At 40.0% G+C, this 20,682-nt stretch overlaps 1 protein-coding gene across 1 annotated transcript in view; it reads right to left on the bottom strand.

Annotated features, from left to right (window-relative positions):
* The window catches only part of LOC127456163 (RNA-binding Raly-like protein), a 124,042-nt gene that overhangs the window by 87,784 nt on the left and 15,576 nt on the right, over positions 1-20,682 (bottom strand). The window contains exon 2 of the mRNA XM_051724509.1: positions 12,273-12,351. Within this exon, the coding sequence (XP_051580469.1) occupies positions 12,273-12,351 (79 nt within the window). The remainder of the gene's footprint in view (positions 1-12,272; positions 12,352-20,682) is intronic.

Raw genomic sequence — 20,682 nt, 5'->3', positions numbered from 1 at the left:
CACGTGATCCTCAACTGGACGGTCCCCTTGCTCAAAGAGGAGGATTCTAACAGCCAGTATATCCATCTATTTAGGTCAGTCCTTCTGTAGCGTTGGGTTCTTGGAGTGGAAGAGAGGAGACGCAGGAGTGAAAACTTTTCAATCTTTTAATAATATACGCAGGAGTGGAACAAACGCTGGAGTGGAACAAACAATAACTTAACATCATAACACAACATAACACTTCAAGGACTGACAAATGAATGAACAAAACTAGAGGGTATTTAAACACAAGGAGCTAAATGAGGGAATGGAATACAGGTGAGGATGATGAGGAGCAGATGGAAGTGATGAGGGCAGTGCACTATGGGAGATGTAGTCTGGGAGAAAACTTCAAAATAAGAGTCCTAGGGAAACATGAGGGAGACAGACTGTGACAATAATTTTGGGGTGAATTATTTCTTTCCACTAGATTGTGGTTGGTTAGTAAATAAGATGGATAGTTTTTGAAATTCCACATGCAAAACTGTTTAGTGAATTTGCCCCAAAATGTGTTCAGTTGAATGTACACGTCATAAAATATCGATATATCGATCAGCACGTTATTTTATTGATATATTTTTGAGGCATCGATATATCAAATTAGCCGACATTTAAATTAGAAGCCTAATTTGTGTGCTTTGCAATTCACTATCATCACAACATAAGATGGGTATTTTAGAGCTCCTTGCACGGGACGCATACACAAAAGTTATGGAGGCTTTTCAACTTTTTCAAGAATGAAAGTGACCGGGTTTGCAGGTTAGTGTATTAAACTGATTTAACTGCACAAAATAAACAATTTCTCTGTATGCATCTTTAAAGAGGTTTCATTCAAGCTGTCAAACCACAAAAAGATATACTTGTAACTGAAAATACATTGTGTAGGCTATATGAAATATACATGTACACAACATATCATCCAGTGATGGCTAGAGTAAATAATCTTTGTCCTTTTGATAATGATCTGGGTTGAATTTAATGGAAAACCATGCATGTTGCACTCCGTGGCGCTGCAGATTTTAAGCAGCCTCTGGAGACAGCAAGCCTCCTTCATAGAAAATTATTTTTTCGAATTTCAGAACGTGCCATGTCATTTGCCAGATGCATCTGGTGTGCAACAACCTTAAATATACCCTTCTGCTCACACTTTACCAAAGTTTTGTTGAGAAATATGTCTGAAGAGACAAAGACAATTGTGCAATGGGCAGCCCTATTTATATCTGAAAAAATCCCAATATACATCGATAATCATAGGGAAAATCTTCTGATTATTGATGAGTGTAAAAGGCATCTATTCCAAGCCTTGTTGAATGGTCTTTCTACTGATATTTTATATCCATCAGGGGGTTCCACAAGCTGCAAATTATCAACTTGAGGATCAAACTTTTAAAAGTATGTAATTGGAACTTGGAACAGAAATGATAGTCTTTGTAAAATTTCACAAAATACACAAAATAAAATAACTACAAAACTTTAAAAATAGTATTGGTTTTAAAATGTCTGTCTGTAGCATACAGTGCTGCTTTGCAATTTTTAGTAATTGTCAGAATTTTTCGACAGGAAAAAAACCCAATATTGTCCAGTTTTAGAGAGGACCTCACTGGGGTTATGATGTTTCCAGCCACACTGAATACACGTTCAGAAGCAGTGTTAATCTCGAGACGAATTCGAGGATGAATTCGAGGAAAGGGGCAGGGCAGATGTACCTGTGCTTTTGAGGCAGAATTAAACTACTGTAAAAACTTTTCACAGTGAAATTAACTGTTGCAGCTCCTAAGTTCTTGGTAAGAAAGACAAGTAAGCCTATTTATCCACTACCTTTTGTACACTGAATTAAAAGGTCTAGTCAATACACTAGAATTTGGTTTTATTAACATATAATTGAACAGCCCTTTTTATTTTATACTGTGTAAAATAAAAGCATTTTTTATTAACGTGAGTTAAAATGCATGTGAGTTCAATCAATTTTTTTACATTTAGAAATGATTATCTTGACTAGGTTATAAAATATAAAACATTAGTATCTTATCTCTAAAAAAATTAAAAAGCTTGAGTTAAGCCAAAGACAGACAATTATCATACTTGGCTACTGTAAATGTAAAGTTCTGCAAATCTCTTTTTCACTGCTATTTATTATTGGATTAGCTGATATTTTCTCTGCACTGCTGTCTGTCGTTTGGAGAAGAGTGCAACTGCGATGCGCGTCAAGTATAAATGGCCCAGTCAGCCGAAAGCTGCGTGCACAGCACCCACTGCAGTGCCATGCGAAAGGCTTTTCCCCTTACTCAAATGCATCCTATCTACATGAGATTAATCATCTATATCAAAAACATAAAAACAATACTACAAATTTTGCACAGACTATGAAGTGAATGAACGGCTAAACTTGAACTAAGTTGCATGCTAAATGTGTAACTCTACTGTGTGAATATGCTGTTGCCGTAACAATGCGCTTTGCAGCGCAAAATCCTAAAGTCTCTAATTCACAGTAGAATGAAGAATCTAGAAAAAACATATAACTCATTTTACAGTATGCTATTATTTCCGAAATTAATTTCAGGTTTAGCAAGGTCTGACATACAGTAAGTTGATAAGTTTATATCAGTGGCATTTTCTTTGAGGAGGCAAGGGAATAATCGAATGAACATAAATAAAATAAATAAAATGTGGGCTCAAATAATGTGTATAGCAGACATATTTCTAAAATTACACTGTTTAACAGAGACACCGGCGGATAAAGTTTCAGGAGTCATTGCCTCTCTTGCCTGCCTTCAGCTCATTGCGATCTCATTGAGCTCCTAAAGCATGGTGTGAAAGTGAGTTGGGTAAATGTGGAATATAGGCAAAAAGTCAAGTGAGAGGAGGCAATGTCTCCACTTTGATTTGATTGGCCATTGTCAGGGTTTAAAAATTAACACTTGCCAAATGAGGATATTTCATGCACAGTGGCGGGTGACCTGTAAGACAGTTTTGCAATTCCAATCTTGCGAGCCAATTCTGAGTGCTATATAGCGGAGGATGCAGCAGAACACCGTTATTTGACACACTTTGGCAGGACTGAACAGCATCACTGACTACTGTGATCCAGACACCTGAATCATCTCTTTAACATGCCAAAAATGCGCTTGACTACACAGCGCATCTGTATATATGTCAGGTTATACTGCACTTCTCTATCATTGTTGAAACAAACATAATTTTTACATAAAATTCATTTTACCACCTGCCTTCATCTAGCAATAATAGCACGGCAGGCAAGTTTTATGAATGAAGCGCAGTCTATAATGAGCCTAATTTACATAAAAATGATGCGTGTTTGCACGGAAAGGAATGACAATAACTTAGGGTGCTTTCACACTGGCAGTTTAGTGCAAAACAGAGCACAGTTCGCATTAAAATTTGGTAATGTGAAAGCTGTCATGCGGACCGGGGAGCGCACCACGGTACCGAACCCGAGTCTACCTGTAGGAGGTGGTCTGAGTTCGGTTGCAATGGAACTGTAGCGTGATTCGCGTGAATGTGAAAGCAACTCGGACTCAGGTGCACACTTGTTCAGGAAGTAAAGTAACCTGCGCATGCATTTTAGCCAATGACGACATCATTAGTTTCGACAACACACGAGGATCCACACATTCCTGAAAGTCCCAAAAAAGTAATGACACCACAATGACATACAAGTACAATCAACACTATAAATACTGTGTGTCTATCTGTCTGTCTGTCTGTCTATCTATCTATACACCTTATAAATACTATATATAAATACTATTATAGGTTATAAATATAGGGTATAATAGGAGATGACAGTGGTGATAACTTCACCTTGGACACGAGCGTAAGCGTGCAGTGTAAACAAAGATGCAAATGAATTCCTTGCAATCAGCTGTCTCCTCAAAAAATGCCATTTGCGAGCAGCAGCAAGCCGCCTTCCCCTGGACATCTGATGAGCTACGCCATGAAGCGCACATATACGCAGTTGTCGTTCACTCTGCTGTGCATAATGGCACCAAAATAACAACAACAAAAAAAAAGTATGATGAGTCGCGTTGCGTTCACCATGCATGTTTGTGATGACGTAAGATGAACGCAAATGGACCGGGGTTCGATAGAATCAAGTGAGTGTGAAACCAGACCAACGCTGCGGGGGGCACTGGGAACAATCGCACTCGGAATGGGACTGCAGCAAACGTGCCCAGTGTGAAATCCCCCTTAATTTACGTAAGACCCAATTCAACTGCAGTGGTGATTGTGCCTGCATAAACTAGATTGTGAGTGGTTAGGGAATAAGATGCTGGTTTTTGTACTGAAATACCGCGCGAAAAAGTAGCGCAACTGTTGCGTGAATTCGCCCCTACAACTGCAATTGCGAAACAATATAAATGTAATAAAAATAAGACAAATAACAGAAATATTTCACAAGTGAACATGCAAAGATGTTGCAAAATTCATTATATTTTGAAAGGTTAACATTACTTAGAATATCAGGGTGAAACTCAAAAATTCAGCACTCTTAATTTGGTCAGTGGTAGTATACAGTATCTTGGTATGTCTGTACAGTTCGCATGTGTCTTAGTGCATGTGGACGTGTACTGTACAGCTGTCCTGTATTGGGGTCTCTGAACCCATTTTTCTTGCTCGTCCATGGTAAGTTTTCATGTCAGATTCCTCCAGTAGTACAAGATTTTTGATAAGGTCTGCTGCAAGTTTTCCTTATCTCTGGCACAGAGATCAATTTGAGATTGATTAAGAGTGCCTGACCACACCAAGTGGTGAGATCAATTGAAGATGAATTGTTCCTGCTGGGGGGCAAATAGAAAATAAAATAAAATAAAATAAAATAAAATAAAATAAAATAAAATAATTAAAATAAAATACAAAATAAATAAAATAAAAAGTAGATCAACAACACGTGATATTAAATACAGAAAGCCTTGTGCCCCAAAGAGCAAACAGCTTTTCTGACCCTCTTTTAACCCCTAATACCTTCAGCTGGTTTTGGCTTTGATGAAACAACAAAAGCAGCTGTTTTCAAACCCAGAGATATTTCAGTGAACGCTAACTGACAAGTGTAGCTGGTTATGGCATGACTATCTTACAGGTAATCCCAGACTGATCGATGGCTTAATGTCATGGAAACTTGGACATAATTTCTGAACACATAAGGCCTTAGAGGGTGATGAAATGTTTGTTACTATCATTCTAAAGCTTGTTAACAACTCCACACTCTGTGCCAGATAATTGTGTCTTTTGGACAATGGAAAGATAAGCTAGTCTTAACATGCCTGACATGTGTTCAGCTGAAATCATGAGGACTTCAGCTGTGACTGATATCTCCTCATGCTAGCTGGAGTTTCTTCACCCCATTAATCAGTTAGCGGTCTGAGCAGTCAGGACTGAACTCGAATGGTTAAGTTATTCCAGACTGAAACCTTATTAATGATAAAGGTTTCTTATCTAGCTAACACTATGCTAACTTCTTCGCCCCCACCCAACAATCTCTTGTCCCATTTCCTTTCTGTGTTTCCAGAAGCCCTCTGTGCATATAACAGATGGAGTAGACCCATTTCTCCTGCCTGTCAAGACTGTTGATTCCACATGCGGTAATGAGAATGTATAATGGAATGCAGAAGGTGTCAGATAGCAATACCAAACATCAACAGCAGAAAGCCAGAGACAATGCTAAACAATGAGCATGAAGTGTTGCAGAAGTGATGTCGATGATGCTGGTGTTATAAACCAAAAGACTTGAGTGTCTGCTCTATACCAGTATGAATTGCTGGCATAAGCTAGTTTGTTTATCTTCAGCATGGCTATGGCTGGTCGACCAACATGCTCTTTCTTGTGAAGCTGTTTAATCAAGAAAGTCTTGCTGGTTAAACTTGTTAAGAAGCCTAGTGGGGACACCAACGCACTAACATCCCACTCCAGGAACCAACACCAAAAACACAAAGGCCCTGGTTTGTGAGCATAAAAACTAGGGCTGGCAATCAATTAAAATTTTGATTAAAATATATAAATATTTGTTGAGAAAGGCCATCAAATATCAGTAATTCAATATATGATTAAATCATTATAAATAATTATATTTAAATAATTGTAAATATAGTAATTCAGATAGTTAAAATGCATTACTTTATTGTGGCAGATTGATTAGATAATACAAAATGTGGGCTTAAAAGGCAATATATTGTTAAATTCCATATTATTAAACTTAAACCTATCTGTCCGAGATATATTTAGGGCTTTTCTAAGAACGTATCCATATACAGTACATATGGGTCAGTTGAACTTTTCTGGAGTCTCTCACTTTGTTGTCATAAAATAGCGTTTTTAGGTCGCTGTATCAAGTCAAACGTAGTTTAAAACTTAGAAAAACACATCTAGAGATCCCTGCTTTCAGAATTGTGCTCCGTCTAGCTGTGTTTCAATGCAAGAACATGTTCTCATCCTGTGCTGTCACTAGTGCCAAGAATGTCAGAGTGTGGTTTGTTTTCTGTACAGCTACGCTTTGCCAATACAGCTGGAGTTCCACTTACTGCCCCCTGCTGAAAACAGGTGGTACTTAAAGCTTGAATTGCTCCAATGGCAGGTATATTCCTTATTACAATACAGGGACATGATTAATTGCGTTATTTTTTATACAGAATTAATCACACAGAATTAACTTGAATTAACTGGAAAAAATATATATATATAAAAAAAATAATAAAAATAAAAAAAATGTTGGTCCTAATAAAGTGCCAAACGTGGTCTTCTGCTGTTGTAGCCCATCTGCCTTAAGGTTCGATGTGTTGTGCATTCTGAGATGCTATTCTGCTCACTACAATTGTACAGAGTCCATTCTCCACTGACCTCTCTCATCAACAAAGCATTTCCACCCACAGAACTACCGCTCATTGGATGTATTTTTTTTTTGTTCTTTTTTTTTTTTTTTGGCACCAACAATCATGTCACGGTCGAAATCACTGAGATCACATTTTTTCCCCATTCTGATGGTTGATGTAAACATTAACTGAAGCTTCTGACCTGTATCTGCATGATTTTCTGCAGTGCATTGCTGCGACATGATTGGCTGATCAGATAATAATGCATGAATAAGTAGGTGTACAGGTGTTTCTAATAAAGTGCTCAGTGAGTGTATATTCATGTAACAAAATGCTCATGCTCACTAATGCTCATGTCTGTATTTTTATGCGTGTGTTTATTTGTGATTGTAAATGCAGTGCAGTTGGTCTTTGTTTAGGCATTGTAACATGCTCCAAACACTCACACACACATTTCTGTTGAACAAGGCATCTGTTGATGCTTTCCACCTCATATTTCATTGCATGACACATTCCACTCGTCTCCCATGATGCAGTGCTGTGTGTATGAGAAGTGCCGCAGGGCTCAAACAGGCTCTGAATCTCACCGTCCATGTGTGATGTGTGTTTACTCAAACTCTCCTAATTTGTTATACAGAAGACAAGTGCAAAAATAGAAGATAATACGATCAGAAGATAAAGCAAATGTTTTGCTGTTCTCTGATGTCTTCAGCTGCTCCTCTAAGTAATGCCACACCAGTTAAACTATCAGCATTACAACACAGTACAGATCCCACAAATACACCTCATGGGGCATTATGGCAGGTATTAGTGTACATTTCTTCAATGGCAGTGTTGGGAAAGTTACTTTCTACATAAATTGAAGTAGTTATGTAATAATATCATCTGATAATTATATATTTAATTAGGGGGGCATTGTCTTACAGAAATTAACCATGGTTTTACAACAGTAACCATAGTTTAACCATGATATTTTTAGTGAAACCACAGTAACCACAAAATTAACCTGGTTACTACAACATTACTATAGTAAAAAAAAAAAAAAAACTCTTTGCTTACTATATGGATACCACAGTACTGCTGTAGTAAAACCATGGTTCTCTTTCAGGTAACTTTGATGCTGTGTCAGTAGCTGATGCTCTGGGAGCTCTTCCCAGGGGCTGTAACCTTGAAACACTATACCATCATGCCAATTTAATTGGCTGGTAATGCTTGGCACTCCGCCTTATGCATGCATCATCGCGGCTATACAGTATAAGCCGGAGCCCAGTGCCACACCATCAGAATTTTCCATGAACTATTTATTATAGCTTCGCTGTTCTAATGTGTATCTTGTCAGAGAATGGAAATACTTTTTGTCCCTGTTTGCTCCAGCAAAGGAACTTCACTTTTTCTGTGCCTCCCGATGGACCACATGCAGGACAAGAGCAAGTACGGGATATAGAGTTTGGAGATAATGAGGAGGATTTGTTGCCAGCATAAGCCTTGCGCACCTTTGATTCTCCGTATGCAGCGTGTTCGACCGTTTGATTTGCCCGTGATGACCTGTGCCCTACAATCAATGTGCATGATTCTATCACATTTGGCGGTGAGGACAATGATGAAGATGCTATTTTGCTGGAGGCCTATGATGCTGAGCCATTTTCACACTCGGATCATGAGCAGACTGTTTGTATTTCCCCGTTTTGAGCGGGGGAAAACAATGGCATATCTGCTTCAGAGACTGAGTTGACCGAGGTTCTCGGTCTGCCGGTCGAGAGATTGCAGCTCGAGTGGCCCATGCCTGTTGTGTCTGAGTGCCCTCGACTGGATTAACGGCCACCATATTGAAGTATTAGACCAGCTTAGAGGCTATAAACGGCTTCCCACAGTCGAAGAGGCAGTAGCGATCCATCTTTTCCCATACTCTTCTGCACTGCCGTGGAAATTTAAGCCGGTGCATCCATCCAAGCCATGTAGACTCACATCCAGTTTGGTAGGTAAGGCCTACATCAGCATATTAGGCTGTGTGCTTCAGTTCATGAAGCAGCCACCTTGCTTCAGTGGCATTCTTTCCTCCACCGTACTGCTGCAGGATGTGCCAGCTCTATGCTCAAAGGTACAGAATCTCCTCTCCAAAGATGCGATAGAGAGTATACCATCAGGCAAAGAACAGAAAGGCTTTTACAGACTTCAAAAAGAGTGGTGGATTGTGACCCATACTGGATAGGAGACCATTGAATCGGACACTCAGGAGGTCTCTGTTCAAGATGGTGATTCAGAGACAGATCCTGTCTCATGTCTGCTCTCTGGACTGGTTTGTATCAATCGGCCCTTAAAGATGCATACTTTAATGTGCTGATTGCCCCTCAACACAGGCTGTTCTTGAGATTTGCCTTCAAGGGGACTACATTCCACTTCAAGTTCCTACCCTTCAGGTTGTACCTGGCTCCTTGCACATTACTCAATGCGGCACTCCCTCTGCTGAGCAGCAACCATGTATAGAATTACCTCGACAATTGGTTGTTGCTAGGTCAATCAGAGGCACAGGTTTTGAAAAAGTTGGGCCTCAGGGTAACTGGACAAAGAGCGTGTTGGTGCCCAATCAGCATGTTTCCTTCCTAGGAATGAAACTCGAATTGGTAGCCACCTGACCGATGAACGTGTTCAATCTGTACTCTTACACTTGACAAGGTTCAAGTTGTGGAGAACCCTGCCAGTGCATCACTTCCAGTGAGTTCTGGGTTTGATGGCCGCTGCAGCCGTCGCCACCCCACTAGGCTTGCTATGGATGAGACCTCTCCAGTGCTGGCTCAGCCCAAAGGTCCCTCATTATGCTTACCGACATGGTTGCCATCACCTCCTAGTGATGTGTCACTGTTTGACCACATTAGCTATTTGGAGGAGAGCTGAGTTTTATTGGAAAGGTGTGACATTCACCAAGATGGGCAGACACAAAGTTGTCACCATGGACGCATCCAGCACAGGCTGGGAAGCCCTGTACGATGGACATTCAGCATTTGGCAACTGGACAGGTGCAAAAACTATGTGGCACATTAATCGCCTGGAACTGCTGGCAATCCTCTTGGGTCTCAAAGCCTTTTAATCAGATGCAAGGGTCTCACGTTCTGATTCGTTCACACAGCACAGCAGTTGGGGCATTTATAAATTGCCATGGAGTACGGTCATGCCTAGTGCTGAACCTGGTGAGCCGAATGATGCACGTCCCCAGCACCTGAAAAGCGGAGCAGATTTACACTAGCATCAGGGTGTCAGGATGGGGGAATGGAGACTCCACCTCCAGTCAGTTCAAAGGATTTGGGAGGTATTCAGGGAAGCCGAGATGGACCTGTTTGCCTCCCTGGAGAAGCACTGTTGCCTTTGGTAATCCATGACACAAGCTCCAGTAGGCCTGGATGTCTTAGCTCATAGATGGCCAGCAAAACACAAATATGTATTCCCCCATCCTCTTGCTACATCAAGTATTGTGCAAGTTAGGGCAAGACAAGGAAACATTGATACTAGTTGCACTGAAATGACCCAATAGCAACTTGTTCCTAGAGGAGGTGGAGTGGTGGATGCTCCCCCCTGGGAAATTCCTCTGAGGAGGGATTTGCTCTCACAAGCTCGAGGCATGATCTGGCATCCTCAGCCAGAGCTGTGGAGACTGCATATCTTGCCTCTGAACAGGGCTCATCTTACACAATAGGGTTGTCACAACTAGTGCTAGGCATTGTACTACAGGCCAAGACCTCACGACAAGGCAGCTTTATGCCTTAAAATGGCAAATATTTGCTGAGTGGTGTTCCTTCCGATGTGAGGAACCTAAGCATTTTGCACCACTACTGTCCCAGTCTGGGACTTGGTGCTGGTTTTGAATTCTCTAACAGGTTTCTCGTTTGAGCCACTAGAGGCGGTAAGAGAGGGTTGTGGGATTTATGCCCAAAGTGCTGGCAACCCCCTTTAGAACTCAGGTTGTACCCCGGCAGGCGCTCTCCCCTACTCCCTTTGAGTCAGATGAGGCCGAGACTACACATGCTCTGCCCTGTGAGGACATTACGCATGTACTGTACATTGACATAATGAGTCAGTTCAACTGTTTCCAAACAAAGAATGTCCCACTGTGTCATGGATGCCATTGTGCTCTCTTATGATTCGCACGGTATACACGGTATATAAGGGTTGACTATTCAATGATCAATGACCTGTTGGGTTGTTTAATTGTATTGGGTGTTAGATCAAAAACTGAGAGCATGCAAACAATGTTTCACTACCCTGTTGGCTAGTGTCATTGTAGCAAAACCCTTGGCCACCCTGTTTTATATAAAATATAATATAATTTTATATAAAACAGCAGCAATTAAAGCTGAAGTGTGTAACTTTTTGGAATTAAAATACTTTCTCCTATCCCAGCTTAATATGCAGAGACAACTGTAAGTAAGCCATTCATAGGTTAATTTTCTTGAAAACTGTAAACACTGTGTCTCTGTGGCACTACAAAAATGTCTCTGTATGTTTTGAGTGATTCATCTCATGGAACACAACAATTGACTCCACCAAAGGCTTGAGTTAGAGGTAGGGCTGCATAATTTGGACAAAAAGTCATATTGCTGTTCTTATGAAAAATATTGCCAACAAGAACGCAAAAAGAACAGACATTGAGAAACAGCCATATATTAACAAGTTAATTTATGTGAAATGTCCAAAAGAACCAATTTACCTAAATTATTTAGTTTTCCCAGCACTATATACATGAGAGAGAGAGAGAGAGAGAGCGAGAGAGGACTGTTTGGGTGAGTGGTTACTCCCCCAGCTCCACTGCTGAGTTCACAATACTACGTGACAAATTTTGTGATGCTACAGTGCTACTTGTAAAATGTAGCTAATTTCTGGCAAAACTACACTATTGTAAAATAAACTGAGCTACTGTTAATTTTGATAGGTTAATAATGTTGCTACTTTTAATTAACTACTACCCAACATTGTTCTCCCTTTCAGGTCAACCAATGTCATGGTGGAGCAACAGATTAAAGAGAATGTTGCTGATCAAGTTAGTTAAACTTAGTTAAACTGTTGACATGTTTAAAGCTAGCAACCTGAATAATAGCACAAATGGCGTAATGGCACAGACATTTGATGGAAAGTCTATAACCCCTTTCTAACCTTATTATTGGCATTTTCTACCACCACAGTACCCCAACACACATTAGGTACTACAACAGAACCCTATGCTTGCATGTAGTCAAAGCATTGTGTTTGCATTTTCGTACTTGCTTAAAATTTCTGCCCTAAATAAAACCAAATTGTATTTGTCTATTTGTGCACTGTTTGTGTCACATTCTGCCATTCTGCACTGCTGTGAGCATCCTGTGAGAATCTTTCAGAAAACGTCAACAGTCTGAAGCAATGGATGGACATGTACATATAACTAAAGTGTTTCTCACTCACTGGTATGCAGTGCTGCTTAGCCTCTTGACTCCCCGCAGCTTTGAGCGTGTGGATTTCTGATCTTCTGTCATGCTCATGCCTGCAGGAACAAAATGAAGATGCATCAGTAAGAACAGAGTCCTGTCACAATCTGATTCAGAGTCATCTCTCTCTCTCTCTCTCTCTCTCTCTCTGGGGCTTCTGAACTTTCGAGTCTTTAGATGAGAAGACCTACACAACAAACATGCTAATTTTTATATAAACATCTTAAACTGTTCCTTCTCCAGTGACCAGTCAGGCTGAAACCAGTTTAAGCTTTTACAAACATAATGAACATAATTCATGTTTCTAATGTATTATACATTGATAATATTATTTTAGAAATATGTTTAACCCCAACTTGAAGTCAGAAACTGTAATCTGATTACAAGAATTTAAAATTTAATAATTTACACTACCCTTCGACTAAAAATAATTAGATTACAGTAACGTATTGCTCTGTAATCAAATCAAAAATCAAATGCTCAACACTGTTAATGACAAAATAATTACTGACAGAAAAAGTTGGCAAAGATGTAGATTCATACATTAAAACACAAGCATAAACATACTAAAATAATTTCCTCTGTTTTAATGTGAAACTGTTTAATATCGTACAGCAGATCTCTTGTGAAACAAAGGCCCGGTTTCCCGATAACACACTTTTACGATCTCAAAACCAGTACGCAGATCACATTAGGAGTTGTCTGGTCCAAAGGTGCTGAACTAAAGGCAAAATTTCAGCAGTATCTCCAGGAGTTTTTATCTCTTATTCTACCTGTGGGCAACACCCCACACACTGCTGGTTTGTCAGATCTCATCGTAGGAAAAATGAAATGAGAGACATCTAATTTCAGCGCTGTGTTCTATGACATTGGAAGATTGATTCTTTTGAGCTTGATTATGCAGCGCTGCTGAAGGGTTGTTAGCATATCAGACAGAGAGAGTTAGAGAGAGAGAGGCCATGTTTCATGGGAGTGTGTATCACAGTAATTGAAGCTCTTCTGAGCTCTGTGGACTTTAATGTCAGCAGGAATCTGTGAGTATGGTTGTGCGCAAAGTCCAAAAATACCATCTCGTATTACTTTTGGGCAGGATTTAAAGTTCTTTTCTTGTCTGTCAGTGCACAAGTCTGAATGTCAGTGAACAAATTGCACTGCGGTGAATCAAGGTTCCATAATAACTTAAAATTGGAAATTAGTCCAACAGAGTTTAATAAAGACAATGACATAGCTTCATACAGCAGAACAGTAGGTAGCCCATGAAAACAAGCAGGAGCTTAATAGACCGTTAGTAATTAATAGATGGTGAGCAGTAACAGACAGTATTGGGTAGTAACAGATTACTGTACGTGTCATTTGGGATGCGTAATCAGATTACAAAAATCAAGTACTTGTAATTAGATTACATTACATTTTAAAGTGTGCATAATGAGATTAGTTAATTGTAAAGGACCTTCACAGGGAGTACACAGGAAACCAGGTTTCTTCCACTCAGGTAAGAATTTCTTTAATGGAATAATTTTTTTTTTTTTTACAGAGATGCCACAACACGTCAGCTTCACACTTTCATGTTACTCTTTAGCTTCCCAACAAGACTTTAGCTTCACAACAAGATTTTAGCTTCACGTAGAGGTTCAAGACCCAGACTCTCTCTCCGGTCTGCTGACGGTGTGGCTCTTTTATGCTGCTCTCCCCATGCCCACTGTATTTAGAGACAGGTGTTAGACATAATTTAGCTCAGGTGCAAGCGCCCTTACCGCTTTCTCTCTCTTCGGACAGACACTTGACCACACCCCCGCTGCCACATTAATTTTTATGGATTGCATGATTACATATTAATAAAATTATCTAACAGCAAATGGCAATAGCTAGTGCATAATTTACAGATTATGTATGCTCCTAAATTTTAAAAGAGCATCTGGGACTGAAGAGGAGGAACTCCGGAATGCTGGGATAGTCCTTAAAGGCTGGTGACTCTGGTTAGAGAGTAAGGGCTTGGAGACTTAAATCCACACAAAAAATATTTAATGAGTTGAGTATTAATTGTCAAATAAATACACTGCATTTGAACAAATAGATTCAGGTATGAATTTGTGGGTGTGTGAGTGTGGTCTAAAACAAAGACAAGAATATGCCAAATTAGACATCAATAATAAATATAACAATTCTACTTACCTAGTAGTTACAGAAATCAGATGTGTCATTTTTACAAAACAAATTGTAAACAACCAATAATAATGCAAATGTCATGGACAGTTACATACTGTAAATATTATGATGCAACATATTAAAGTAACTGAAATTCAGCTCACAGCTCAACATTTATACATTAGTTAAAAACAAATGTCTAAATAGCACATTTCAGAAATTAGCACTATGGCTATATAACAAAGTTAGATAAATGAGCATTATTTGGAGCTGATATTAGATAGATAATTAGATAGATAGATAATTTATTTGTCCTCAAAGAGGAAATTCTTTTCCACCATGGGTGCGTAGAAAGCATAAACACCATACATATTAACCATCAAAACAATTACAGACATAAAAAAAAACAAAAAAAAAACAAGATCATAAAATGAATGCCAGAGCATAAGATGGCATCACAATGGCAGATTACCTATGTGTTTAAAGCTTGTATAGCCATAGGAACAAAACTCCTACCATAGCTGGCCTTTCTGCACATAGGTAGTCTATACCTGCGGTCAGAAGGAAGGAGGATGAAATACTGATAAAGTGGATGGTCTGGATCATTTAAAATTGTATGTGCCTTCCGGAGCGTATATGAAATGACACAGTCCGATAAATTAGGGGTAGGAATATCAATAATTTTTCTCGCTAAATTAGATATCTAGCACCATACATAAGAACTGGCTCAATAATACTTCGATACAGAAGAAGACTAAGCTAAACAGACAGATGTTTAAGTTTACGAATAACTTGAAGTCTCTGTTGACAGCACTTGTAAATACCTAAAGTGTGCTTATTGAAGTTGAGATGTTTATCCAATGTAATGCCAAGATATCTGAAATGCTCCACCCTTTCAACCATCTCTCCGTTAATGATAATACTGGAAGGAAGGATCAATGTTTTGGAAGAGATAAAAACCAGTTCCTTAGTCTTTGAGATATTAAGGTGGAGAAAGTTATCATTACATGATATGGGAATGTACTAAAATGTACTGAAATATGCTATAGAGCGTTGATAGTCCAAAAAAGAATAATTGTCCTTATTAAACAGTGCAAGAATGGCAGTATTATCTGCATATTTAAAGTAATGAGTGGTGGCAACTGAACTCTGACAGTCATTTGTATAGAGAATATAAAGAAATGGGCTAAGTACACACCCCTGAGGGGCACCAGTGTTGAGAACAATAATGGGTGATAATGCATTGTCCACCTTTACCACTTGTGGTCTATTAGAAAGGAAATTATAAATCCAATATACTAGTGGTGATGGAACTTGCAAACACTGTAGTTTCTTGATTACATGATGACGCTGAATTGAATTAAAGGCGGAGCTAAAGTCAATAAAAAGAAGTCTGACATGTTTTCCAGAGATATCCAGGTGCTGAAGTAGACAGTGCAAGAGACAAGCCACTGCATCCTCTGTACTTCTCTTCTGCTTATATGCAATTGGAGACAGTCCAAAAATGGTAGAACATAATGTTTTGAACCATTTTCTCAAAGCATTTCATTATGATAGAAGTTAACGATACCGGCCTGTAGTGATTTAACTCTGTTGGATGAGTTTTTTTGGGAACAAATAACAACTGATATTTTCCATATGACCGGTATTGTTGAAGTACGAAGTGATCGAAGGAAAAGAGAATGAAGAATGGGGGTTAATTCCAGGGCGCAGTTTTTCAAGACCCGACCTGGAATTCCATCTGGCCCGGGAGCCTTATTCGGTTTACACCTAATAAACTGGAAATAGACATCCTGCTTAGTTAGAAGGGACTCATAATCCAACTCTTGAGAAGGCATTTTTGATGTCCTGATTTATAATTTTTAGACCAGCAAAGTCCATCTGCCTAAAGGCAAGTTTTCTCTTGTGGAAAAGACATTTTATTGATGAGTTGATCCATGGTTTTGAATTTGGGTATGTTCTGATAGTTTTTACCAGTATCAAGAAATCCATACAGAATTTAATGTAATCGGTAATAACTGAAGTCTGCTCATCAAGCTCTCCCTCAAAAATGTCCCAGTCTGTACACGCAAAGCAGCCTTGAAGGCATGCAATAGCATCCTCCCACCATTGAGGAATGCTGTGTATTACTGGTCTGCGTTGTTTCAGCTGTTGTTTCTAAACAAGAAGAAAATGGATAACATTATGATCCGCTAATCCTAGCGGTGGAGAGCTCTAGCTTTATAGGCTTCCGGGATATTACTGTAACACAAATCTATAATTTGATTAAATCTTGTTGGTACATCTACATATTGATTGAAGGCAGGCAATGAGTAATCAAGCCGAAAGCTGTTAAAGTCACCAAGAATTAGTACTGGAGCATCAGGGTATTTGCTGAGCATAGCCTGTGTATTATACGCTATCTGCTCAGCCGCTGCCTTGACATTAGCGCTTGGTGGAACATACACACAGCTAAGCACAACAGTCGAGAACTCCCTCGGGAGATAAAAGGCATGGGCGGACGGGTTGAGCAGCTCCAATTCTGGATTACAAGTTCTCCCGTGTACTTTAATGTAAGTACACCAATGCGAGTTGATGTACAGTACATACACACCTCACCTCCCCGCTCTTTCCCCGAGTTACTGGTTCTGTCTGCCCGAAAGATCTCAAAACCATCCAGGCTAACCTCGGTATCCGGAACAGGCTCATCCAGCCAGGACTCTGTCAAAGCAAAAACACATGCCTCCCTGAACGATACATCCATGAGACATTTTGCATGCAACAAGTCCATTTTGTTTTTCAATGAACAAACATTTGAAAGGATGATTGAGGGTAGTGAAGGTTTAAAAGGAAGCCTTATAAGTCTGCAACTCACACCTCTTCGCCTTCCTCTTTTCCTCTTTAAGCCAGATGTTAGTGTTATATCAGGCGGAATGAGGATAGATGGGTTCAGTTGGCAGTGGATAGAGTTACGGAGGAGTAGAAGTTCATCTCGGGAATAGATGAGTCCATGCACCACTCCGACATCATTTAATTGAATATTGCAAACAGCACAGTCACTAACAATCCATGTAATTATAAAAATAATCCAAATCCAACTTGTCCAATTTCCCATGATGTTTCAGCCGTAGACAAACAAACAAACAAACAAACAAACGCACCGACTGTGCCGTCGCAGCTAGCGCATGCGCCGAATCACCTAATAGAGTTAATAGATTAACTGAAAACATTTGTAACCAACATTGTAAACATATATGCATGTACTTGTGTGAATATTGAACAAATAAATGTACATTTTCTTCACGAATGCACACAACTTGTAATAAGTAGATGCTCACAGCAACCCAGCTAGTGTGATGTAACAAACACATTGTCTTGAAGGGAAGGTATATTGAAATATGTTATGTAAAACATGTGCCCTCTACTGGTGAAGCAGGTAAGTGCAATTAAAGGGCAATGACTTTCCTACATTGCCGCCCCCAAATTTAATTTCTAAATTTGTAATAACCTAAGAAAGTCTCAGGGTTAGTTATTATAATTTGCCTTCTCCTCCTCCCATGATGGCAACTTGACTAACCGGGCAACAGGCCGGAGATACGTTTGTCCTTTCACTTGCACTTCTGCAGTGCGGATGTGATTATCTACTCCTGCATCTGTTTTGGTCACTCTACCTATAGGCCACAAGGCTCAGGGCAACTGTGGATCAACTATCATGGCAATTTGACCCTCACTTAGGTTGGCATTGTCCCTTTGCCATTTCTGGCATGCCTGAAGGCTGGGTAGATAATGTTAGATGAAATTAACTATAATCTGCCAGAATTGCCAACATCATCTCCCTAATAGACCACTGTATGAATAGACTGCTTGTGGAAGTGAAGCATCACGGCGGCCCATCAGTAACAGATTTGGTGTAATTGGGTCTGGGTCTGCAACATCTGAAGAAACGTAACCGAGTGGTTTAGAGTTGATGATTCCCTCAACTTCCACTAGCACTGTACTCAAGACTGGCTCTGTCACTGTTTGATTGCCTAAAACTACCTGAAGAGCAGTTTTCACTGATCGTATCTCTCTCTCCCAAGTCCCTCCGAAGTGTGGGGCATTTGGAGGGTTAAACTGGAAGGCAATTTCCTGACCTACAAGATATTCTTTAAGTGGAGCCTCCAACCCTGAAAAGGTCTCCTGGAGTTCAGTGGCTCCCCCTCGGAAGCGTGTGCCTCTATCAGCCAGGATTTCAAATGGCTTACCACGACGTGCCACAAATCGTCTTAACGACATCAGAAAGGCATCTGTGTCAATGCTCTCTAAGAGATCAAGATGTAAACAACTGGTTGTCATGCATTTGAATATGATACCCCAACGTTTTTGAGTGCATCTTCCCAGTTTAATGGTAAAAGGTCCGAAACAGTCTACACCAGTAGACCAAAAAGGTGTTTTGTATAGAGGTAGTCGAGTTATAGGATTGGCTCTCCACCTCTGATATGCTTCACAATTGTACTGGTGTCTGTTAATTGAGAGTTCTTGCATCTGAGCTCACCAAAACACGTTCTGGACTGGGATGGAGAAGCTGGTTGTCATATACTTTGATAAGAAGCTTGGTGATATGATGTTTAGGGTCCAATATTATTGGATGTGTAGTGTCTGGATCAAGGCCCCCAGCTCGACGGCATCATCCTCCAACTCTTAGGATACCAAGCATCTGATCATACTCAGGGGAGAGTGAAGCTAAATGACTTTGGGTAGATATAGATTTACCTACAGCCAGTGTGTGCACCTCTTCTGGAAAGCTCTCTGCCTGAGCTTGTTTCAACAGGTGCAGTTCAGTACCTATGTCATCTGCTGCAGTCATGTAGACATTAGCATCAGCCGCCCCGTGAAGAGACTGGTGAGTTCAACAATTCACTCCAACTGTTGATGTGGGAGATGTCAGTTGAGGGCTCCACAAGACATGTATTCCCACAAAAGGATTGCCTTTTTAGCTCACTGTCTACTTCAACACCTGGATATCCCTGGAAATCATGCCAGAGTTCTTTTTATTAACTTTTAGCTCATCCCTATCCATGTGAAATGGTGGTCCCTGACACCAGTGTTGTGGTTTGCTCAACTCTTGCCACAAGTCTTACCCAAGTAAGATCATCTGCTGGGTTATCTGCTGTATTGACATACCGACAATTTGTCACTACTGTCATATCTTGGGTTTCAGCAATGCATGTTCCGATGAAGACTTTGTAATGGCAGGAGTCTGATCTCAGCCAGTTCAACATTGTTGTTAAATCTGTCCATAACATTATATCCCTTGTAGGGACAGAAAGCTCTTTAGTGAGTAACGTCATGGTTACTTGTGTAACCTCCGTTCCCTGATGGAGGGAACGAGACGTTGTGTCGATGTAGTGACACTAGGGGTCACTCTCGGGAGCCCGAGACACCTCTGGTCTTTGATAAAAGGACAATGAAAATTGGCGAGTGGTATTTGCATGCCACTCCCCCGGACATACGGGTATAAAAGGAGCTGGTAGGCAACCACTCATTCAGGTTTTATGCTGAGGAGCCGAGACAAGGCCCGGCCATTTCATTTCATTTCATTGCAAGCTCATTTGCATGTGAAAATAATGAGTAGAAAATTGTATAAAGTTTGCAGTAAGTTTGTGGCAAGAACTCAAGATTTTTTTGTAAGAGTATTTAACAAAGTCTGCAATCACAAGTCAGATATTCAATATAAACTCTTCAAATCAAATTCTTACAAAACCAAATTTTCTGAGCTATCCACCTTTTTCCTGAATGCAGAAGTGTTCCACAATTCACCTGTTTTCAATTTTCAGTCTCCAGTGTTTTCACCTGCAACGGAGTCTGAGGCTAGTTACGTTGACATCATTAACTACTTTGAGTTGTTGTGACAGCCAACAACTGCACAAGTTGAGATTGAAATTGATTTTTTACTACAAATAACACTTAAATGTTAATACTTGTTGTTCTCTATCTGTATCGCTCATTTTGGTTAGTTTTGCATTGCGTCTCGAGACCAGAAGCAGAAAACAAGCAATTAGAATCATCATGGTGCCACCCAGTGTTTGCTCAGGAAAACGTCATGGTTACTTGCGTAACCTACGTTCCCTGATGGAGGGAACGAGACGTTGTGTCGATGTAGTGACACTAGGGTCACTCTTGGGAGCCCGAGACACCTCTGGTCTTTGATAAAAGGCCAATGAAAATTGGCGAGTGGTATTTGCATGCCACTCCCCTGGACATACGGGTATAAAAGGAGCTGG

Source organism: Myxocyprinus asiaticus, chromosome 18, assembly GCF_019703515.2.
Source record: "Myxocyprinus asiaticus isolate MX2 ecotype Aquarium Trade chromosome 18, UBuf_Myxa_2, whole genome shotgun sequence".
Classification (NCBI taxonomy): domain Eukaryota; kingdom Metazoa; phylum Chordata; class Actinopteri; order Cypriniformes; family Catostomidae; genus Myxocyprinus; species Myxocyprinus asiaticus.
Note: the sequence above shows the minus strand (reverse complement) of the source record. Positions and strands in the feature narration are given on the sequence as shown.